At 38.8% G+C, this 20,575-nt stretch overlaps 1 protein-coding gene across 2 annotated transcripts; it reads left to right on the forward strand.

Moving 5' to 3' along the window:
• The first annotated feature begins 13,981 nt into the window (after window positions 1–13,981).
• Window positions 13,982–20,050, forward strand: CTLA4 (cytotoxic T-lymphocyte associated protein 4). Of its 2 annotated transcripts, XM_047723179.1 has the most exons (4): window positions 13,982–14,181; window positions 16,716–17,063; window positions 17,528–17,637; window positions 18,919–20,050. In XM_047723179.1, exons 1-4 carry the CDS (start codon window positions 14,073–14,075, stop codon window positions 19,021–19,023), a joined length of 672 nt encoding a protein of 223 aa, XP_047579135.1. In that variant the 5' UTR covers window positions 13,982–14,072; the 3' UTR covers window positions 19,024–20,050. The 2 variants fall into 2 exon arrangements, with proteins under 2 accessions (XP_047579135.1, XP_047579136.1); XM_047723180.1 differs by lacking the exon at window positions 17,528–17,637 and having other exon boundaries at window positions 18,919–18,986.
• Window positions 20,051–20,575: the final 525 nt, after the last annotated feature.

Raw genomic sequence — 20,575 nt, forward strand, 5'->3', positions numbered from 1 at the left:
TTTCTCATGGTTCAGTTTCAGATAAAAGGTGAATGTTCTTGGAAAGTTTGAACTTAATCAGAAAAGTTATTTTAGAATTATTACTTTAGAGTAATTGCTGGTCTTTTAGATCTGGAAATATTTTCTTACCAGTTATCGTCCACTCATTGCTCGGAGATTTGGGTTAATAAATTTATCACTTAATAATTTTTTCCTCCTCTTCAGTTCTTACACATTTATACATATTTAGTTTCACTTCTACAGTTAGCACTGCACCCCCAAATTAGAGCTGATTTTAATCCAACCTCAGGTTTTAACTGGGTCAGGTTTGCTAAGAATCAAGCCCACTTTTATAAACTCTTTTCATAAAATTGGTCTGGGTTTTGAGAGCATAATGAAACCAGAATGTGGGGGAGTTTAGAATATAGTCTGGTCTCAATTTGTCTGCTCTTTGAAAACCACGGTCTGGTTTCAACCCAACTAAACTTAGATAGTTTAATTTAAAAAAAATAGTGACTAGAAAAATCCCATTAATCCCTGGAATAAACAGCACCCTTCTAAGGACAATGAACCCGAAGGAAAAGGAAGTATGGCATTTTTCTTGTTAGGTTTGCCAAAGAAGTAAAGTGATATTCTAAAATAAATGTATCAGAATTTATGAGTGCTAGCTTCTTCAGAACATGATCTTGGCATCTAGGCAGCCCTATTTATGTCTTGTATCTCTATCTTAATCAGTTTCTTTATCTGGGTTCCCAAATGTCTTGCCTCACCTGCAGGCCCTGTTTTAACTCAGTCCTAAGTGAGGTTTTAAGGGTTTTAAAATTCTCAGTCCTTCACTGAATGAAGCTTAGCATTAGTCGCTATTCAAGACTTAGATCCAATGTAGTTCTGACCATTGGACTCTCACTTTGGAAAATGGCCACTGGGCTCCCGGCATGCTCAGGTAAGACTTCACATTCCTCAAAGTCCCTTTGCTCACATCTCAGAGGACTGAGCTTCTGCTTTCAGCCTTTGGAACCTTGCCCTTCCCCTGAGGCCAGAAGCCCTGACCTGATCCCCATCTTTTTATCTTAGCCTGGGGCTCATCAGTCTTTATCTTAGCCTGGAGATCATCAGTATGTGGGCATACCTTCTGAATACATAAGTATCCGGCTACTATCTGCCTGGATTCCTACTTTTTGTGTTCTACTCACTGTGTACAGTCGCTTTTCCTCAGCTCAGAGCTGTTACTTAAGTTGTGCCATGGGAAGGTTTGGCTGAACTCACCATCTAATCCCCCAGGGGCCTGAGGCTCAGTTGTAGTTCTGAACTAGTGACGGATAATGAGAGAGTCAGCCTTCTTCTCCACTTCCATTTGCTTTGTGTGGCCATGGAGTAGGATCACACTGCTTGCTTGAATCCAAGATGTTCATCCCTCTTGATGAAATATTCTTGGTTTCAAATATTCTTGAGAAAATATTCTCAGTATTCAAAGGCCTGTAGCATGATCCTTCCAACATCTTCAAAGGCAGCACTTATTTCTTGCTTGATTAAAAATCTGATATCCTCCCCCAACAACAATTTCCTCATTATCTGAGGAACATTTTATGATCATATCTTGGTTTTCACCAAGTAGTAAGATACTGCATCTTTTTTCTCCTCCATAAAAATGAGAATAATTCCAAAAGAGACATCCCAGGGGTTTTCTGAATAATGACAGTATCACTGGAAAAATACAGTCTTCCAAGATGACGTATTTAAAAGACTGCAGTCATTTGGATTTGCAGTTTTGTGTATGTTTACATCCATATGAAGATAAAGCAATTGAACATTTCATCACTGAAAGTTTGTTTTGTCTTGCTTTTTGGCTATGATGAGTTGTGGGGAACCAGTCAGGCTTACATTTCCTTGGGATTCTCCTCGTGACACCTAGAGACATCTCCTTTAATGTAGGGGCCCATGTGGGAAAGAAAGGCTGAATCTTTTCTGTTGTTTCCTTCTGCCAGGGAAGAGGCTGGTGTGTTTGGAGCCTTCGACCACACTCCCACAGCACAGAGAGAGAAGTGGCTTGAAGTAGGAATATAATTCTGACATTGACTAGATAATTTAAAAAACCGCTTAGGATTAGTTCTTTGATTTTCTGCCTTTGTACCCTCAAGAACATGTCTAGTTTGTATTACTGGATATGGGAATTTCTAGGAATCTCTGATACCTGATTCTGACAGGTTTTTCCCATGATACCTTGAAGTCCATCTTAAACGGAGAGTAATCTGTTTGAATGAGCTACTTGGTGTGTCTTGTATGCTTTGTCAGTTAGAAACCAAGGGTGTGTACCAAGGGCATGCAAAGTCTGCAGCTGAGGAAGCTGGTTTATCTATCTGCCTGTGAGAATCAGTTTCTCCTGTTTACAACCAATCAGAGTCCAAGAGATAGACCTTAAAGTTCTGATTCCGATATTCAAGACCTCAATGAATTAGGGCCGGGATAGCCAGACTACATTAAATAAACTTACCTTCCTCTTCTAAAATTTACCATAATCCATTTATTTGCATGTCAAATTAACCATACATATAATGTTGCTTATCTTTGGGAAGAGGAATGTGTTTCTTAATGTGTACAATATTTTTCACAGCATTCTAGGAAAATTAACACAAGAAGAGCTTCAGAATACTGGGATGCCAATGGGGTAACAAAAGAAGAGAAGCTGATGGTACAATATGCTGCTCTATGAAATTGCTTCTTGGGTTAATATTTCAGAAACTAGAGTTCTTATATAAACTCATCTTAGATTTCAAACTTCTGCATGAAAGAGAAGAAGCTAAATTCATATCTTATTGTCTTTAAACTTTTTCCAAAAACAGAAATGCTTAAGTTCTGATGAACTGATACATAGATTCTATAAATAATAAAAAACTTTAATTTTTATTGCCTGTAATAGCTTATCTACTTTTCTAATCACAAATAATACATATACACTCAAAAAGATGGAAAATAGAGGTAGATGAAATAAGAAAATAAAAATTCTATAATAATCACTGTTCACATGTTGCCATATATAATTCTGCATGTGTTTTCACTTTATTTTTACAAAATGAATCATATTCTAAATATAAATTTTTAACCTGCTTTTTCCATTTACATATCATGAAGGGGAAAATATACAGATGAGAAAATTAAACTCTAGTGAGATTATATGATTATATGATGAAAGTGATTTCCATTTAGGTAGCATTAGAGCCACATCTATAATTCAAAACTCTAAAATCCCACGTCACCATTTTACGTATTTTACTCCTTATTTGCTTATAACCAAATCTGAAACAATAAGTCTGAATTAGAGAGTGTGAGAAAATCTTATCTTACCCTGATGTATTTTGGCTTGGCTGAATGTTTGCTGGAAAACACAGTGGTGGAGATCAATTGGCTCAGAATTTATTGAAAATATCTTGTAGGAAATGATTTGTAAATTTCATAGATTTGTTTTCAATCTTTAAACCTTCAAATTGAAGTCTGTGTACAGGAACGACAGGGTCTGAGGCACTGAATCTTGGTGACATCCCAAACGGTTATAAATCTATAAAAAATTATTATCTAACCCAGTGTCATAGAAATATGGTTAAATTTAAGAGTTTCCTGACTTTTAAGTTGGTGACCTTTAAAAAAAATTTATGCTGCAGTAATGTAAGTTAAAGACTTTTTAAAAAGGTTCTATGAGTCTTATCAGTAATAATCATTTTATTTGCTAAATTTAGTACTAGAGTGACATTATCTGTACATTCTTTGTATAAGAACATCTAGCAGAGCATCTTTTTTGGGGTTTTGTGATTTCAAGATGTTTTTGGAATTTTATGAAAGTTCCACCCACAATCAAAACCAGTATTCTCTTATGGCTGATTAATTCTGTCAGATGGGCCAGAATTGATATTTCTTTGAGTATATGCAAATTATGCTTCATTCAAAGTTTCTGTTTTGTCTTTCTCTACTCCATTTGCTTCTCCTTTCTCTTATTCTTCTTTCTTCTCATTTGCTTCTTTACTTCTATTCTCTTAAAATAAAAATCTTGAGGATTTTCTCTCTAATTTTTCTTTGCTATGGGAGATACTAAAGTCAACGAATATATTCAGATTTACAAAGGACATTCACTAACATAAACATTTTATGATGCTAATTAAAAGAAGACCTGGATATCTAGAGAGCCAGAGAATGTGAAAGTAATTTATTTTCTCAAATAAAATAGTGGTTCCAAATGATAAGAAAAAAAAATTGCATTTGCTCAACAATACTTATCACCATAAACTTAGTTACTGAATTTGCCCTATAAATCAGGATAAAAAATTCCAATAGCAAAGATTTAATTTTTAAAAATTAACTTCCTTTAGCATTCTTGTATCATGAATTAAAAATATCTAGCAACCTCACATGTTCTTTAATACACGTTTGTCTGTCTTATCCAAAGGGTGAAATGCAGGGGATATAGTTGACTGATGCTTCTTGACCTACTTATATTTTGAGAGGACAGGAAACAAATGTTTGTCATCTATTTCTGCTTGTCAGTATTTTTAAGCCAAATAACACAAATGGCCAGAACTGCAAAGTTTGCATGTAGGGTAAGAAACTTATGTGATCAGAGTGAACTTAAATAATGTTGAGAGATAACAAAAATATAAAGAATGCATTCCTCGGGGTTTTAAAGTCCATGTCATTTCTGTAACATGATTCTCATAGATGACTATAGAAGCTGGGGTCTATATACGTGCCAGACAAAAAGACCCTGGGTTTTCATTTCAGTGCATTACTCTTATTGCCTTCAGCAGGTCCTGTTGTGCCCATGTGCAATTATTTAGTTTCCTCCTCATGGATGAAACTCTGGGCCAGAGATTTTCCTGTTAGAGCATAATCCATGATATGGGACCCGCTAAGGAAAGCGGCTAAATGTAACCAGCTGCTCCTAAATTATATTCTCCTAAAACACACTTGAATAATATGGTTCACTGAGCCAAAATTTCCTCCATGGCCTCTCTCCATCTCATTTAGTTATTCCACAAATGAGTAACCTGTTAGAAAATTGTGCCCAGGGAAAGGCAAAGCCAAATGATCCATATCTCAGATTCTGGCTGGTTATGATTCAGTGTGATGCGGGGTCAGAATTGTAGATGATGAGGAAAAACAAAATGTTTCTCCCTTGCCTCAGCCAGTTAATGATGCATTTACCAGTTCATTCCTTTTATACTTGGAAAGAAGCCAACTTGGCTGCAGATTTTGTCTGGATTACATTCAGAGAAGAGCAAAAAGTATGGCTAATACATATTGTAAGACCAATGGGATGCTTTCCAAGATGGTGAATGCAATGTCAGTTGAATCCATCAGCATGATCATATTTGTGTGTGTGTGTGTGTGTGTGTTTGTGTGGTAAAGTACATACAAAATAAAGTTACCATTTTAAACATTTAAAAGTATGTAACTCAGAGCTATTTAGTATTCACTATGTTATACAACCATCACCACTATCTAATACAAGAACATTTTCATCACCTGTTCCCATGAAGTAGTCACTCTCTGTTCCCATCCCTCCCCACAATACCTGGCAATCAATAATCTGCTTCCTGTCTCTAAGGACTTGCCTATTCTGGATATATCAGATATATGGAATCATATAATATATGACATTGTACATCTGGTTTCTTTCAGGCAGCACAGTATATTTAAAGTATATATATGTATGTATGTATATGTATATATATATACATAAAGATTCACCCATATTGAAACACACATCAGTACCTCATTCCCTTTTATGGCTGTGTAATATTCCATTGTGTGGATATAGCACACTGTGTTTATCCATTCATCAGTTGATGGACACTTGAGTTTTTTCCCATTTTTTTTTAAGATTTTATTTATTTGACAGAGGAGAGAGAGGGAGCACAAGCAAGGGGAATGACAGAGGAAGAGGGAGAAACAGGCTTCCCACTGAGCAGGGAACTCAATGCAGAACTCTATCCCAGGACCCTGGGATCATGACCTGAACTGAAGGTGGTTGCTTAACTGACTGAGCCACCTGGGCACCCCTATTTCCATCTTTTGGCTATTGTGATTGGTGTTGCTATGAGATCATAAGTTTTAATTTTACTCAAAATCTGATTTGCTGATTGTGTTTGCAGGTACCTGAAACTGGTGGAGCTGGGTTTCAAGTTGCAAATTTGAAGGAAATTAGAGCCAGAAGCCATGTTAGTTTAAGAGGTCTTGGGAAGGTGGTAAATGATGGTGAAGGCATAGTGAGAAGAGAATTTGAATTAACGACTTTTTGCTCTTCTCATTTTGGTCCTACCACCAGTAGGCTGTCCATGTAATTTTGAGTAGATCACTTCACCTCCCCTGGACCTTTGTTTCCTCATCTATAAAATGGGAGAGCAAAACTCACTAACATTTCTTCTAGGATTTGACACCTACAACAAGCCGTGCAAACACATTTTGTTCCCTCTTCTCTAACACACATTTCTCTACCATCACAGCCACTACTGCTCACACTGCAAAGGAGTAAAGATGCTCCTTTTCTATGCTTAAGGTGTGAATATAACAGTTTCCTATGAACTGGAGTTATGGAGGAGTTCATGGCCTGAAATCATTCAAATGCTGCAGTAGCAGTGGGCTAGAAATAACACAGCTCAAAACATGAAAAGAGTGATTGTCTCTGTAACCAAGAAACTGAAACAAGTGCTTGAGGAAGAGATTATACCAGCCACAAATATCATGGGAGGAATGGATCCCGTCAAATGTTTGGCACTTCCACTGTTACTCTTTAGGGAGAGGCTGTAACTCTTTGGGATTGGGTAGGTTATTCAACATTAAAGAAATTTTTTAATCACACTCTAAGCTTTCCTCCTCCTTGTGCTAAGACAAGAAAACATTAGTGACTTGTGACATTTCTGATTTTGCAAAATGGAAAGGATACTGGGCTATCTCAACTTGTTCCAAATGGAAATGAGGTACACTCTGTACCATCAGGTGGGGTGAGCTGGGGTGCATCATAGGTCAAATATCAGACTATTTATCCTTCCCTTTCTATTTCTTCTTGATGATGAATAAATAAGCTCTAGAGGCACAGGAATAATTATATGTAAAATGTATGTAAATAAATGTAAAATGTATGATCCTGGGCAAGTCAATTAACTTCTCAGCATCAGTTTTCTGGCTTGTAAAATAAAGGGGTCTCCTATTTTGAAAACATTTATTCTTGGAGTTTGGTAAAGTCACTTACCCACATTATTCATGGCTGGCTATGTTGCAACAGGGGTGAAGGATTAAGAATAAAACACAATCCAACTTTAATTATAGTTTTAGGTATGAGAACCTAAGGAGATTGAGGGATAATGGCTAAACCCAGAAATACAGTAAGAGACCGTTATACATTAAAGGAGATAAGATATTAAAAAAGATTTAATAACATAAAGCGCTTGGACAAGTAGAACACAGATTCCCCCTACAAATTGGTTTGAGCACAGTTAATTTTATCATTTATTCATTTAAAAATATTTTTTTCATCTCTACATAAGTAAAGCTCTGACAGGTGAGGATTAACCTTCAACTGAAGCAGCTTCGATATTTCATTTTGTCATTCAGATCAGCAAATAAAATTTAGATTCCCCAACAATGCTTTCCACTCCCCGTAGTGAGGGGACAATGTGGACCAAATGGCCAGCAGGAAATCAATTCTATTTGCCCAGGAAGGGGCTGTTGGAAGGCCCACAGCTCAGAAGCACTCAGTTTTACCTGACTTTATGATGTGGATGATAGTTCCTTAGGCACTGATAATTAATCTACTACATTTGTTTAAGTGAGTTCTTGCCCAGCCCATATTTTCACCCTTTAATGGTAATGGAGCTAAAATTTCTTTCCAGTCACTTTGCATATCATTTCCTTTCTCTTAGCTCTCTTTCAAAGTGAGATGATTGACAGGTCCTTCTTTAGCAATCACTTGGGTAGATGATTTTCTTTTTCCTTTGAAGTCGATTTTGAAAGGAGTTGTACTGTGATGAGCTAATTAGCACAAAAGCAGAGTATATAACCTTAATTAGGCATGATAATAGGCTCAACGTAATGGGATGTCCTGAAACTGCACGCTATGCAAATATTAGACTTTTCATTCCTCCCATTACATCTGAAACCATCAAGCAAAGGATGTTTTGCAGTATGTACCACAGTCAATGCCAGGTGCACGTCTTTCAACAAAAGGTTGATTTTTTGGGTGAACTAGCTGGGGAAAGGATAATAGGAGGAGGTTTAGGAAAAAAAAATAAGCTTAAAAAACTGAAAAGTCCAATTAAACTTAGAATGAGCTTTGTAAATTCAGAGGAGTTTACAATTAGGTAAAAATATCCAGTTACCTTACCATCCGGTTACCCTACCCTATATCTCATCTGGAATTCTGAGCACACTTTACTGTAGGCATCACTGTCAATTATGCAAATCTTGAGAGAGCTTTCAAATCCAGTAACCACTAAGAGTACTATAAAACCAGTCTAGGGTTTACTCAAACTGATAGGATATAGGAAGATAGTGAGGAAATGAAATCACAGTGAATCCCCAAGTTCTAATTTTAGCTAATTATTTTCATTTCCTTTACCACCAACCCCCCAACTTTTTTTTATTGGAGCAGTAAAGGTAAATAACAAAATCCACTTTCCTATTTCTATCCTGAAATGAAAATATCCAAGGATGGAGTACTTCCAGATATTTGAGTATTCAACCACCGAATAATTGAGAGCTCACAGTACATAATTCTTAGATTATGTTTGGAGTTGTGAATTTTCAGACTCAATCAGTAGCTTATAATAAACTATTTTGTTTCAGATACTGATGGGAACACTGATAACAGCAGATAGTAAGTGTGTATCAGAATAGTCAGTCGCTGATTTAAGTCTAATGTACCATCCATTCATTATAATAACAGCTGAAGTTTGAAATCCATAGTTTTCTCTGTATTTAATATGTAAGTTAACCTTTAGTAAGCATGTACTATATTCTAGGCAGTTTTCAACATTTTATTGGCACAGTCTCATTGAATCATCACAATAACTCTGTAAGGTAGCTACCATAGTTAGGTCTATTTTAGGAGGAACTCAGGATTAGAGAAGTTAAAAAACTGTACCCAAGACCACACATCTAGTAAGCGGTAGAGTCAGGATTTGAACTCATGTCTGACTCCAGCCATGCTCTTCCCCACTGTGCTGGGCTCATTAGTGTCTGTCTGTCCCATGATCGAATCCTTACTTACTATCCCTTTTCCCAGAGCTGGAGATGAGAAAAAAGGATTGAGACCTAAATTGAAATGGAGAAATTCTCCATCTCCTGTTATGTACAAAGGAGACTCTAGTTAGATGCTGTATGTGGGGTGAATGTGTGAGTGTCATGGAAATAGAACTTGAAATAGGGCAGACAGAATTATGCAGGATTGACTGTATAAATGTAACATGTTTCCACTGTACATGAGATAATAGGGAAAAAGTAAGTACTGGATGAAAACGAGACCAGGATTTAAGTCCAGTTTTTATAGCTTTGGGACTGGATCAACCAGGGACTTGACAGGTAACAGGTGGTTCAGGTAAAAGAATCAGCAAAAGGACTATTTTAAGAGGTAAAAGGAGGGTAAGGAATGGAAGATGCTAGCCTACACAGATGCTAGCAACACTGGAAGCTAGTCCCCTCCCAGGGTTGGAAGAACCAGGGGAAGAAACAGTGAGAATTGGCTCATAGGAGGGTAAGATGTATCTGACAAAAGTTGTGGCTGTGCAGAGCTACTATCACTGCCAGAACTAAGGTCCTTGAATCTGGGCGAGAGCAGGGAAGAAATACCCTCACCTCCCTCCTCTTGCCTTTGTATCTTCTTTGGGTGCTTCCCATCTGCTGATCCCTCCCAGAAGCCAGTCTGCCAGGGAACCCAAGTAGTCCACGGGGTTCTGTCTCCCAGGTGGAAGATGGATATAAGGAAGGAGGATGGAGAATAAGTCTGAGCGAGTCACATCCTCTCTCTAAATTTCAGTTGGCTTATCTGTGGTACGGTACCTAACATAGTAATAGTGGCCTTACAATTTTTACTTTCAACTTTTTATTTTGAAAAAGTTCAGTAGTACAGAATGTGTAAGAATAGTACCATGAACACACAGATATCCTCTTCACTTAGATTCACCCGTTGTTAACGTTTTGTCACTGTTGTTTCATCTTTTTCTCTCTGTAATCACACAAACATACACACTTATTCTTGCTGAGCCATTTGAGACTTGCTTGCTGACATCCAGAGGCTTTATCCCTAAATACTTAGGAAAATATTGTCTAAAAACAAGATGTTTCCCTACATAACCCCTGTGAAACGATCACACCCAGCAAATTTAACATTAATATGTTATTGTTAAATATAGTCCATATTCAGATTTCCCCAGGTATCTCAATAACGTGGTTTATAGTGATTTATTTTTTTTAACCAAGAACCATACATTGGATTTTATTGTCATGTCTCCTTAATCTCCTTTAATCTAGAACAGTTTTCTAGGTTTTCTTCCTTTTTAATCTTTCATGATATTAACATTTTTGAAGAATCAAAGGCCCTTTCCAAAGGCCAGTTGTTTTGCAGAATGATCCCAATATGGATTTGCCTAATTGTTTTTCCCATGAATAGATTCAGTTTAACCAATTTTGTCAATAATACTAGAGAGGTGCTGTGTTCTCAGATAATTAAATCTGGAGTCACATGATATCAAAATATCTCATCATGGGTGATCTTTAGTTTGAGCACTTTTTAAGGCAGTATCTGCTAGATTTATCCATTATCTTTTCCTCTTCATAATTATCAAGTAATATATGGGATTATACATGTGACTATATCTTTTTCACCAACGTTCTTTTTACCCAATGTTTTTAAAATGATGGAATTTTCTTGCTGTTGCAGAAATCGTTTCATGAAAGTATAATTAGGGGACCTGGTAAAAGTCTTTGAAAGTTCCTATTAAAACCCTCATGTCTTCTTGTATTAAACTGTTTTCATTCATTTATCTATTCACTTAACAAATATTTATAGAGTGCTACAAGTCTGTGAAGACTCGCCTGTGAAGTTTTCCTCAGTGGCTTCATGGTTGCCTAAACTAATGTCTCTAGCTCAGATCCTTCTCCTGTGGTCCAGACCGCATTGGCAATTATTTAATTATTTTTGTGTCTCTCTACCTTACCACCTATAGAAAACTCAACGTGCCCAAAGGGAACTCATTATCTTCACTTCCTGATCTGCTCTTCTTATGTTCCCTATTCTAAGAAACTGTACTTCTGTTTTTCTCAATGACTCTATAAATACAAAGGAGTCCGTTTCCTTGAATGTCCAGACACCATAGTAGGTCTTTTATACAGGATACACACATTATCTCATTTAATCCTTGCAACCAGCCTTGAGATATAGTTACAGTTTTCTGGAGGACTTTGGGCTCTGTGCCCCAGATCAGCAGCTAGCAAGTCTTCACGCTAGGATTCAAATCTAGTTCTCTTTGACCTCAAAGCCTTTGCTTTAGTGTAATGATTAACAGCATCACTGGCTTCAAATCCTGGGTCTACCACTGACTATGGGGGATTGGATAAATCTCAAGTCTCAGTGGCTTGGTTTTCTCTTTCATAAATTGAGAAAAACTGTTATCCCTGCCTTGTTGGGTTGTTTTGAGACTTGAGTGGGATACTATTGACAAACATTTGAATGATTCTTGGCAGTACCACAGTAACTCCCAGCCATAAATCTGGTGTTTTCCATCCATTCACTGCTTTTGGATTAGTCTCCTTAGGGACTCTGTCACCACTGTTGTCATTGCCTTAGTTTAGACCAGGAATTGGCAAAGTACGCTGTGCAGGTCAAATCCAGCCTTTACCTGCTTTCGTAAAAATATTCTTTTTTTATTGGGGTATAATTGATATTGTGAATAATGTTTTATTGGAACACAATCATGTCCATTCATATATGTATTTTCTGTGACCATTTTCACCCTACAACAGGAGAGTTGAGTAGTGGCACCAGGGACCATACCACCTGCAAAGCCTAGTATATTTACTGTCTGTCATTTTACACAAGTTTGCCAATTCTTGATTGCCTGGGGTAATGTGTTAGCCTCCTTCCTGTTTTTCCTGGTTCTAACTTATTCCCCCTTGAACCTATCCTCCCCACCTTTGCTCCTGTGAAGGGGGAATTTCCCTAGGATGTGAACTCAGCCCTGCTAGTTTGCTCCTTTTGGTGCATTGGCCCTCAGTGCCAAGAACATAAGCTTACCCTTACTGTGGGTTCCCATACGAGACTTGTCCTCTGACCATAATGAATGCTTTATGCTCTTTCCAATCTTGGCCCATGCTATTCTTTTGGTCTCAATACCCATTCTTGCCCTTGTCCTCAATAATAAGCTCAGGTGTTTCTTTTTCTGAGAAACCTTTCCTGACTTTCACAGGCTGAACCAATGGCTTCTGCTTCTCTGTGGCTCTGCGACATACTTCAGTTCCAACCTTTCTCCACTCTAGCATGATCATAGGCTTACCTATCTTCCCCTGCTACTTCTGTGGGCTCCTCTCAAGGGCCCGAACATACATTTTCCAGTTTTGTATCTTCAGTGCCCGGTCTGGGATCTGGCCCTTATAAGAGCCCATTAGGCTGCACTTGGCTGCTGGCATTTCAGCTGGGTTTGAAGGCTTATAGAAGGTTCTAGGAGAGTATAGAAAACAGCCTTAGGAGAGGCTCCCTGGAGGAGCTGTCATGTTAGTTAACCCTGGCAGGATCAGAAGGAGGATTAAATAAAGTAATGGGAGAAAACAAGCATTGAAACAGCATGGGTAAAATTGATGAGACCCAAAGAGGTGTGTTAGAGAAAGGACAAGCAGAAGAAGGGAGCATGTGAAGAAATGCTAGAAGCCAGGCTAAAAAGAGAGGCATTAGGTCCATATTCTATAGAGTGTTCTCTGCTGTGTTGGGCTATATGAACAATGGGAAACCATAAAGAACTAGGGTAGGTAAACACCATATTCCATGCTATACCTGTCTCTTCACAGAGACTTGTCAGTCTTCTGGAAGTCCCTTAAGGCATTAACTATGTTTTGTCTGGTCATCATTCAATCCAAGTGCACATTCCATATCACTGGCATATCATAGATTCTCAATAAATGACTCTTTCATTATTCAAGTATATGAAAACTCCTTAGTATTAAGGGAGGTAGTCCCCGATGTTTAGTATTCTCTTATAGGATGAACCTTGTCCTGTTTACAGTTTTCATAAATTTAAGAACTTCAGTCATATTTAACCTTTGGTCTTGGATTTTATGCTTGAAAAATTCCCTTTAGAAAGAAAAACAAGTCTATCCTCTTATGGAAGTTTTGAATCTCTTGGATCATTTGGCTGACTTTTTCTGGACCTTCTCCAACCCTGTTTTGTCTTTGTTAAGGCTTTCAAGAATACCTGAATTATTTCCTAATCTGCAAATCAGGCAAATTTGTTTATTTCTCATGATTTTGGTATTTTCTCTTAACAAAATGTTAAATGGAGCTTGGAGAAATAAGCTTTTATTTGTAAACTTGCTCAGGATGGGGAATGCCGAGCTTTTATTAATAATGTCCACAGACTAATGTTGTCATGGGTCAAGGCTCAGACCAGCAGATTAGCAATTTTAGAGATGTGAATGGAGTAAATTAGCTGGTAAAAGATGCCTAGATACCTGGACAAATTGGGACCTAAGGAGACTCCTGCACTCCAGGAAATTCTCCAATTCTCCACTTATCCTCAAAGTGAATAAGAAGCTTCAGTTTCAAATTGAGTGCATTTTCCATCCATGGATTGGCTTGTTTTGTTCAGTTTTATTTTGAGTGTTTGAGGTTATCTTTTCGACGTAACAGCTAAACCCACGGCTTCCTTTCTCGTAAAACCAAAACAAAAAGGCTTTCTATTCAGGTGCCTTCTGTGTGTGCACATGTATTGTACATACCTGGGATCAAAGCCAGCTATATAAAGTCCTTGATTCTGTGTGGGTTCAAACACATATCAAAGCTTCAGGATCCTGAAAGGTTTCACTCTTCTTCCTGAAGACCTGAACATTGCTCCCATAAAGCCATGGCTTGTTTCGGATTCCGGAGGCATGGGGTTCAGCCGGACCGGTCTTCTAGGACCTGGCCCTGCACTGCTCTGTTTTCTCTTCTATTTATCCCCGTCTTCTCCAAAGGTGAGTGAGGCTTTTGCAGGATGAAGGTGGAGGAGGTGTTTCTAACACCGGCGTTTCATTTCTTTTAGCAGTCAAGGACAGTGATTTATAACAAAGCCAGAAACTAAAGGTAAAACTCCAGTCTCCTGGGTTGGATGGTTCTGTATTCCAAGACAGGCAGGAGACATCTGGCAGCAGCAAATAAGCAAAGATAGGGCTCATAGTGGAGCGCCAGGCATTGACTAGGAGCTTAATGAATATATCTGTGTTGGTTTGGGAGATGAGCAATTTCAGAAACTTCTGTCAGATTGGAATAAAATACTGTGAAGTTAAGCAATATAAGAGAGGAAAGATATCCGTAGCTCCTAATGTATTTAAGCTTGGAATCAGGGTGAACTCAAGAATTTCCTTTTTTAAAAAGATAGATTTAAGCAAATCACATTAAGTTTCTTTCCTACCTTATTTAAGATTTTAAGATCTTCACTTTTATAAATGAATCAGCTTGTTTAAAATTTAAGCCGCCTTTACTCAATTCAAAGTTTTAAGGTCCTCAGTCAATTCTATAAACTAGTTAATTACTTAAAAAATGATAGCAGTTTGAAATTGTAAATCAAAAAGGTGGGGAGAGAAAGAAAGAAAGAAAAAACAGTGAAAACCCTCAGTCTGTTCGGCACAAGATACTTAATGGCCACCTGACCTATCTGTGGACTTTGGATGCAGATTCCCCAGTTTTCAGTGAAATAAAGCTCTTTAGAGGTTAATACTGGGTTTGCTATAGAACATAAAATGGTGAACATTTTCACTGAATTTCAACTTTATTTCTCTCTAGACTGTCTCAGTTAAGAAACCATGTGGTTTATATGAAATACTTGGGTGCTCAAAAGGTATTTGATAAATTATTACCAGCGTTCTTAGACTCATGTGCATTTTCCTATTCTCCATATTTTGAACATGTAAAGATTAAATACTCTTAGAAATAATTACCTTTCCTTCGTAGAAAATTTATCTCAACCTGTAACTGAGATTCTTCCACTGAAAAATGAGTGTGACCAGATTTACTGGTGATAACTGAGAATTTGCCTGGGGGAAGGCAGGAAAATTGTCTTTGGGCTTAATGTCAGTACAATAAAGATTATTGAGTGCTCATGTGGGTAAATTCTAATGGTGGCTCCCAGGAGTTTATAAGCCAAAGACAGAAGCTGCAAGAGGTATGATTAGTACACAAAAAATTTTAATACTGGGTAGAACTTGATTAAATACCACAATGGAGTTATAACAGTGCAAAGTTGCTCTGATAGACAGGGATGAGGGTTGTAGAAGAAGACTGTTATCTAGGCAGCCAGGGCTGCTGGATTAACCATAGCAATGGCTGCTATCATTCTATTCTTTCTTCTGAGGACAGATGTTGCTCAGTCCACGTACTTGGGAAAAAGGACTCGTGATAGAGTTATTTCTATAGAGTGATTTATACACAGGAGGAGGTGTCCTAGAAACTCAGACTGGAGTGATAGGTTGGGATCAGATCATGGAGGATGTAAATGCCACTTAGTTTATTTGTTTTTGCAATCAATGGTATGTAAGATATCAAAGGATTTTATCAGAATGAGTGACTTGGATCATCCAAGTTTGGAGTGTCAGGTGTGTGGTTGACTAGAAAGGGGACAAATTAGTTATAGGAAGGTAATTTGACATGAAGCTACCATTTTGTAGATGACACAAGTCTTTTTCAATGGAGAGCTGGCCTTCCTTATCCTGTAAAAGCCAGAAGGAGAAAGAACAAAGGAGCATGAGCATGTTTGAGTGAAGGAGAGAGACTGGCGGAAGAGGTGGTGGCGGTGGCAGGGGAAGCCCACAGAAGTTAACAGCAGGGTTGCCTCAGCCTACAGAGGAAACGACCTGGTGCCCTCTACTCTGTGGCTTCCTTCATCTAGCAGCATCTCTCTCTCTGATAATAATGCTAGGGAATGTGTTGGCTGGCACAGTGATCCAGGGTTCAGCCACTGTGCCAGATAGAGGTACATGACCACGTAAATATAAGCAGAAGTTTATAAGTTATGTACTGAGAAATAAGGCAAGATTCTGTACCTCAACCTCCAAAATTTCTCCTACTGCTCATTATAGTTCCTATAGTTCTATTTTAACCTTAGAATACCAGAGGTGGAAGGCACTCTGTTATCCTCTGACCTAATCCCTTCTTAACTGAATGTGAAGGAAAATGAAGGCTACAGGGAAGGCATGACTTGCCCCAAATCACATATTTCATGGTAGGACCAAACCTTCAGTTTGTCACATCAATGTATTTCCTGCTACAGGAAACTCTTGTTCAAAAGGGAAACACCTGATGGAGATTAGCTGGAAGACAGCTAAGAGATGGAGGGGACGGGATGGGGGAGAAGGGAATGGATGGGGAGTGTTTGTTGAAGGAAGAGAAGGGCTGAAAGGTGAAGCTGGAGAGCACCCATCAAAGATCAGCTTCGGTTAGCTGGAGATTTTGCTTGAGCCTTGTGGTAGGTGAGCATTGGTTCACTGAGTTCCCTCTAATTTTCTCTTATTAGGGATGCACGTGGCCCAGCCTGCAGTGGTTCTGGCCAGCAGCCGAGGTGTTGCCAGCTTTGTGTGTGAGTATGGGTCTTCAGGCAATGCCGCCGAGGTCCGGGTGACAGTGCTACGGCAGGCCGGCAGCCAGGTGACTGAAGTCTGTGCCACGACATACACAGTGGAGGATGAGTTGGCCTTCCTAGATGATTCTACCTGCACTGGCACCTCCAGTGGAAACAAAGTGAACCTCACCATCCAAGGGTTGAGGGCCATGGACACAGGGCTCTACATCTGCAAGGTGGAGCTCATGTACCCGCCACCCTACTATGTAGGCATGGGCAATGGAACCCAGATTTATGTCATCGGTGAGCAAATCCATATCACTAAGCTAACATCTTTTGGATTGCTGTCTTCTTAGCATGAAAACAGTTTTGTTCCTTAGCTTTAGGTGGTTCATTTTAGGATTATGGAAATTCTTTAAGAGTTCTTTGGCATAAGACTGGGTAGTCTGGTTAATACGGGTGGCCACTCAGCATTCTGACTAAAAATAAAATGGGTTGGGGTTAGTGTTTTTTTTTTTTTCTACTGGAGGTTGAGGCCCTTATTCTGGAGTGATAACATGAAGTTTGGCCCTGGGCCTCTGATAGGACATTCTACGGGAAGTGCCCTCCAACAGCCAGACTTACCTATGGACTAGCAATACTATTCAGGGGTAGACACCAAGGTTGGAAGCTCTTCCAGAACCTCTTCCTTTTCTCACTAGTGAAGGGAGTAGGCCTTAAAGTTTAAAGAGTGTTTCAAGGAAACTGTGCTTTGTTTTCTGTTGTAGATCCTGAACCTTGCCCAGATTCTGATTTCCTCCTCTGGATCCTTGCAGCAGTCAGTTCGGGGCTGTTTTTTTATAGTTTCCTTATCACAGCTGTTTCTTTGAGCAAAATGGTGAGTGCAGTGCTGACAACACACCACTTTTGGTGAGGATGTCTTCAGTGATAGCAACTGACCAAATGACGCTGTTGAGTTCAGTTTTCTGGAGATGAAGCAATAAATGAAGAACAGTGGTAAAGGAAGGACAGTGGTAAAGAATGCACTAGAACCCTTGGCACTGGCCTTTGAGGTTTCGAGATGACTAACATTTTAGATGAGTGTGTTTGACATTGAATGTTTGTGTGCTTCTGAACAGGGTTTCAGTTTGAGTAACCATTTGAACAACACGGGGCAGCTGTTTTGCTCTTTGTCTTCAAGAAAGTTGTACTTAATAACCCTAAAACATAAGATGAGGTTGGGCCAAATACTGCTACAGAAGACCACCTGGATGGGTTTTACTCTCCCCCTTAACATCCCTCTATTTCACCCAGAAGTTATCTCTTGGTACCACCCTGCTTGTGCCTTCCTTGTCCAACTATAGCTGTCCACACAACTGTCCTGTCCAGGGTTCCCCATTACCCAGTCTGCTCAAATGGGAAGTCTCGCTTTCCCCTCAAGCCCAGTAAATAAGAACGCCAGTTTTTATTTATTGCAGTTGTTGGGAGAGATGGAGGTATGAAATCAGGCCTCCTGTCAGGATTTTTTTCTGATGGTCTCATTCAGCCGCCCTCTGCCTATGGCTGGCTTTATCACCACAACCTTCTCCTTCCAGGGCTCTCTTACTCTCTTCCCCTACATCCTCATTCCCCCCAACTCGATTCCAAGATCTTCTACTCAACTTGTTCTATTGCTGTAGATTCTTCCTACCTCATTTGCCAGAAACTGCCACACAGACCAGTAGACTAGAATCTCAAATTATGGAGGTGATAAAAATTGGGAATTAAGGCAGACAGACAAAAAGCAGTAAAAAGTTTATGAGGAGTAGAGATGAGAAATACAGTTCTAGTACAGAATAACTGAAGTTTAGTATCTTATGAAAGTCTTGCCCTCACAGATAAGATGTAGTCAATTACCATAGGTATTTTGGGTGTCCTTTCTAACGCTTTCTCAAAGTCTCTTCCTCCTCTCTTGCAGTCAGGGAAAATGGTTGCTATTTTACATCAGTAGCACTGAGTGATTTATTTAAAGTGAATTGTAATGACTGAATCAAGAAAATCTCCTGGGGCTTATAATTCTGTATGTTTACATTCACTTTTTCAACGGAGTAGGGACCCATTATTTGTTGAATCCCATTATGGCTAGAAATGGCTTCTGTATTTCTTAATAATAATTACTGTTCCTTTTTGTGTTTGGCAGCTAAAGAAAAGAAGCCCTCTTACTACAGGGGTCTATGTGAAAATGCCCCCAACAGAGCCAGAATGTGAAAAGCAATTTCAGCCTTATTTTATTCCCATCAATTGAGAGACCATTATGAAGAAGAAAGAACATTTTCCAATTTCTCAGAGCTGAGGCAATTCAAACTTTGTACTATCCAGCTATGTTTGCTTGTTTGTATATTTTGGGGGGGATTCATCTCTCTTTAATATAAAGCTGGATGCAGAACCCAAATGAAGTGTGCTACGATTCAAAGCAAAGGTGCAAGAAAACAGAGCCAGGATGTTTCTGTCACATCAGATCCAATTTTAGTAAAAGTGTCACTTGGGAGCAACATGGGGATGCAGCATTATGATGTGGGGTCAGGGATATAGGTTCGGGAGTGGTGCAGTCCAAAGAAAACAAGAAAGGGGAGCTAGGGAGAGGAGATATTGTACACACTTTGTATTTACATGTGAGAAGTTTATAGCTGAAGTGATGTTTTCAAGGTAACTTTTTGTGTTATTTTTCTTAAATGTAGAATTACATGAAGACTTTAAAAATACTCACATGGCTATATGTTAGCCAGTGATTCCAAAGGTTGTATTGTACCAATATATATTTTTTATTTGATAGTATTGTGCATGGGGGCCACATGTGCTTTTGTGTATTTGCTGATGGTTTTAATATAAACACTATATGGCAGTGTCTTCCTACCAGAGGTTCAGGGGAAGTTTTATGGAGGGGCTCAGGACACTAATACACCAGGTAGAATATAAGGTCACTTGGTAACTAGCTTGGGAACTGGATGAGGTCATAGCTGATTCCTGTGGCCACACTAGGCTGAATTGGTATTGACATGTGCTTTGGTCTTTTATGTTAGCACCATTCAAAGGTTTGCAGGGAGTCAAGACTGGTGTAGCTGATTTAACTCCATAGAACACCATCGTCAAGTAAATGGCTCATTCTGGGAGTCTTGTAGGTATGAACTTCAAGGAAGCTCTAGTTTCATGAGAGCCTCAATTCCTTACACATGGTTAATGCCATGGACAGAAAACAGCAGCAGGTGGCAGAACAGGGTGATGAGGGTTTCTGAAAACTAACACTGTTGGTGTTTTTTAATTCACTATTTTCCATGAAAATGCAACAACATGTATAATATTTTTAATTAAATAAAAATCTGTGGTGGTCATTTTCCAGAGTTGTCTTTATCTTCCTTGCATTTGAATATTGTGTTTGAGTTTGTTTTTAATTTATTCATTCATCAGTTGGTGAAGTCTTCATTATTAGGAATTCTGGGAACAGGTTGATGAAAAGACAAGTAACGCTTCATGAGTCAGCTGTCCACCAGCTATAACCTGGAAGCCATTCCTGGAAGGAACTCCTCCTCTGTCCTTTTGGTTTCTTCCCAACTATTTTAAATATAAAGCAGGTTACGGCAAATAACAGCATAAGGCCTTTACAAGTCACACAACATTAGCTCTAGCACAAGTTCTTCATCTCCTCTTTCTTGCCTATAAATTTCTCAGCTCAACTCACACAGTTGCTATGGCAACTCCTGTATTGTCAGTCATGTTCCTTGCGGACATTTTGATCTGCTTCCATAGTAAATGGAGCTTTCCTTTGTGGCTTCTGAATGGACTATTTCACACATGTGGGG

The sequence above is a fragment of the Lutra lutra genome, chromosome 3, assembly GCF_902655055.1.
Source record: "Lutra lutra chromosome 3, mLutLut1.2, whole genome shotgun sequence".
NCBI lineage: Eukaryota > Metazoa > Chordata > Mammalia > Carnivora > Mustelidae > Lutra > Lutra lutra.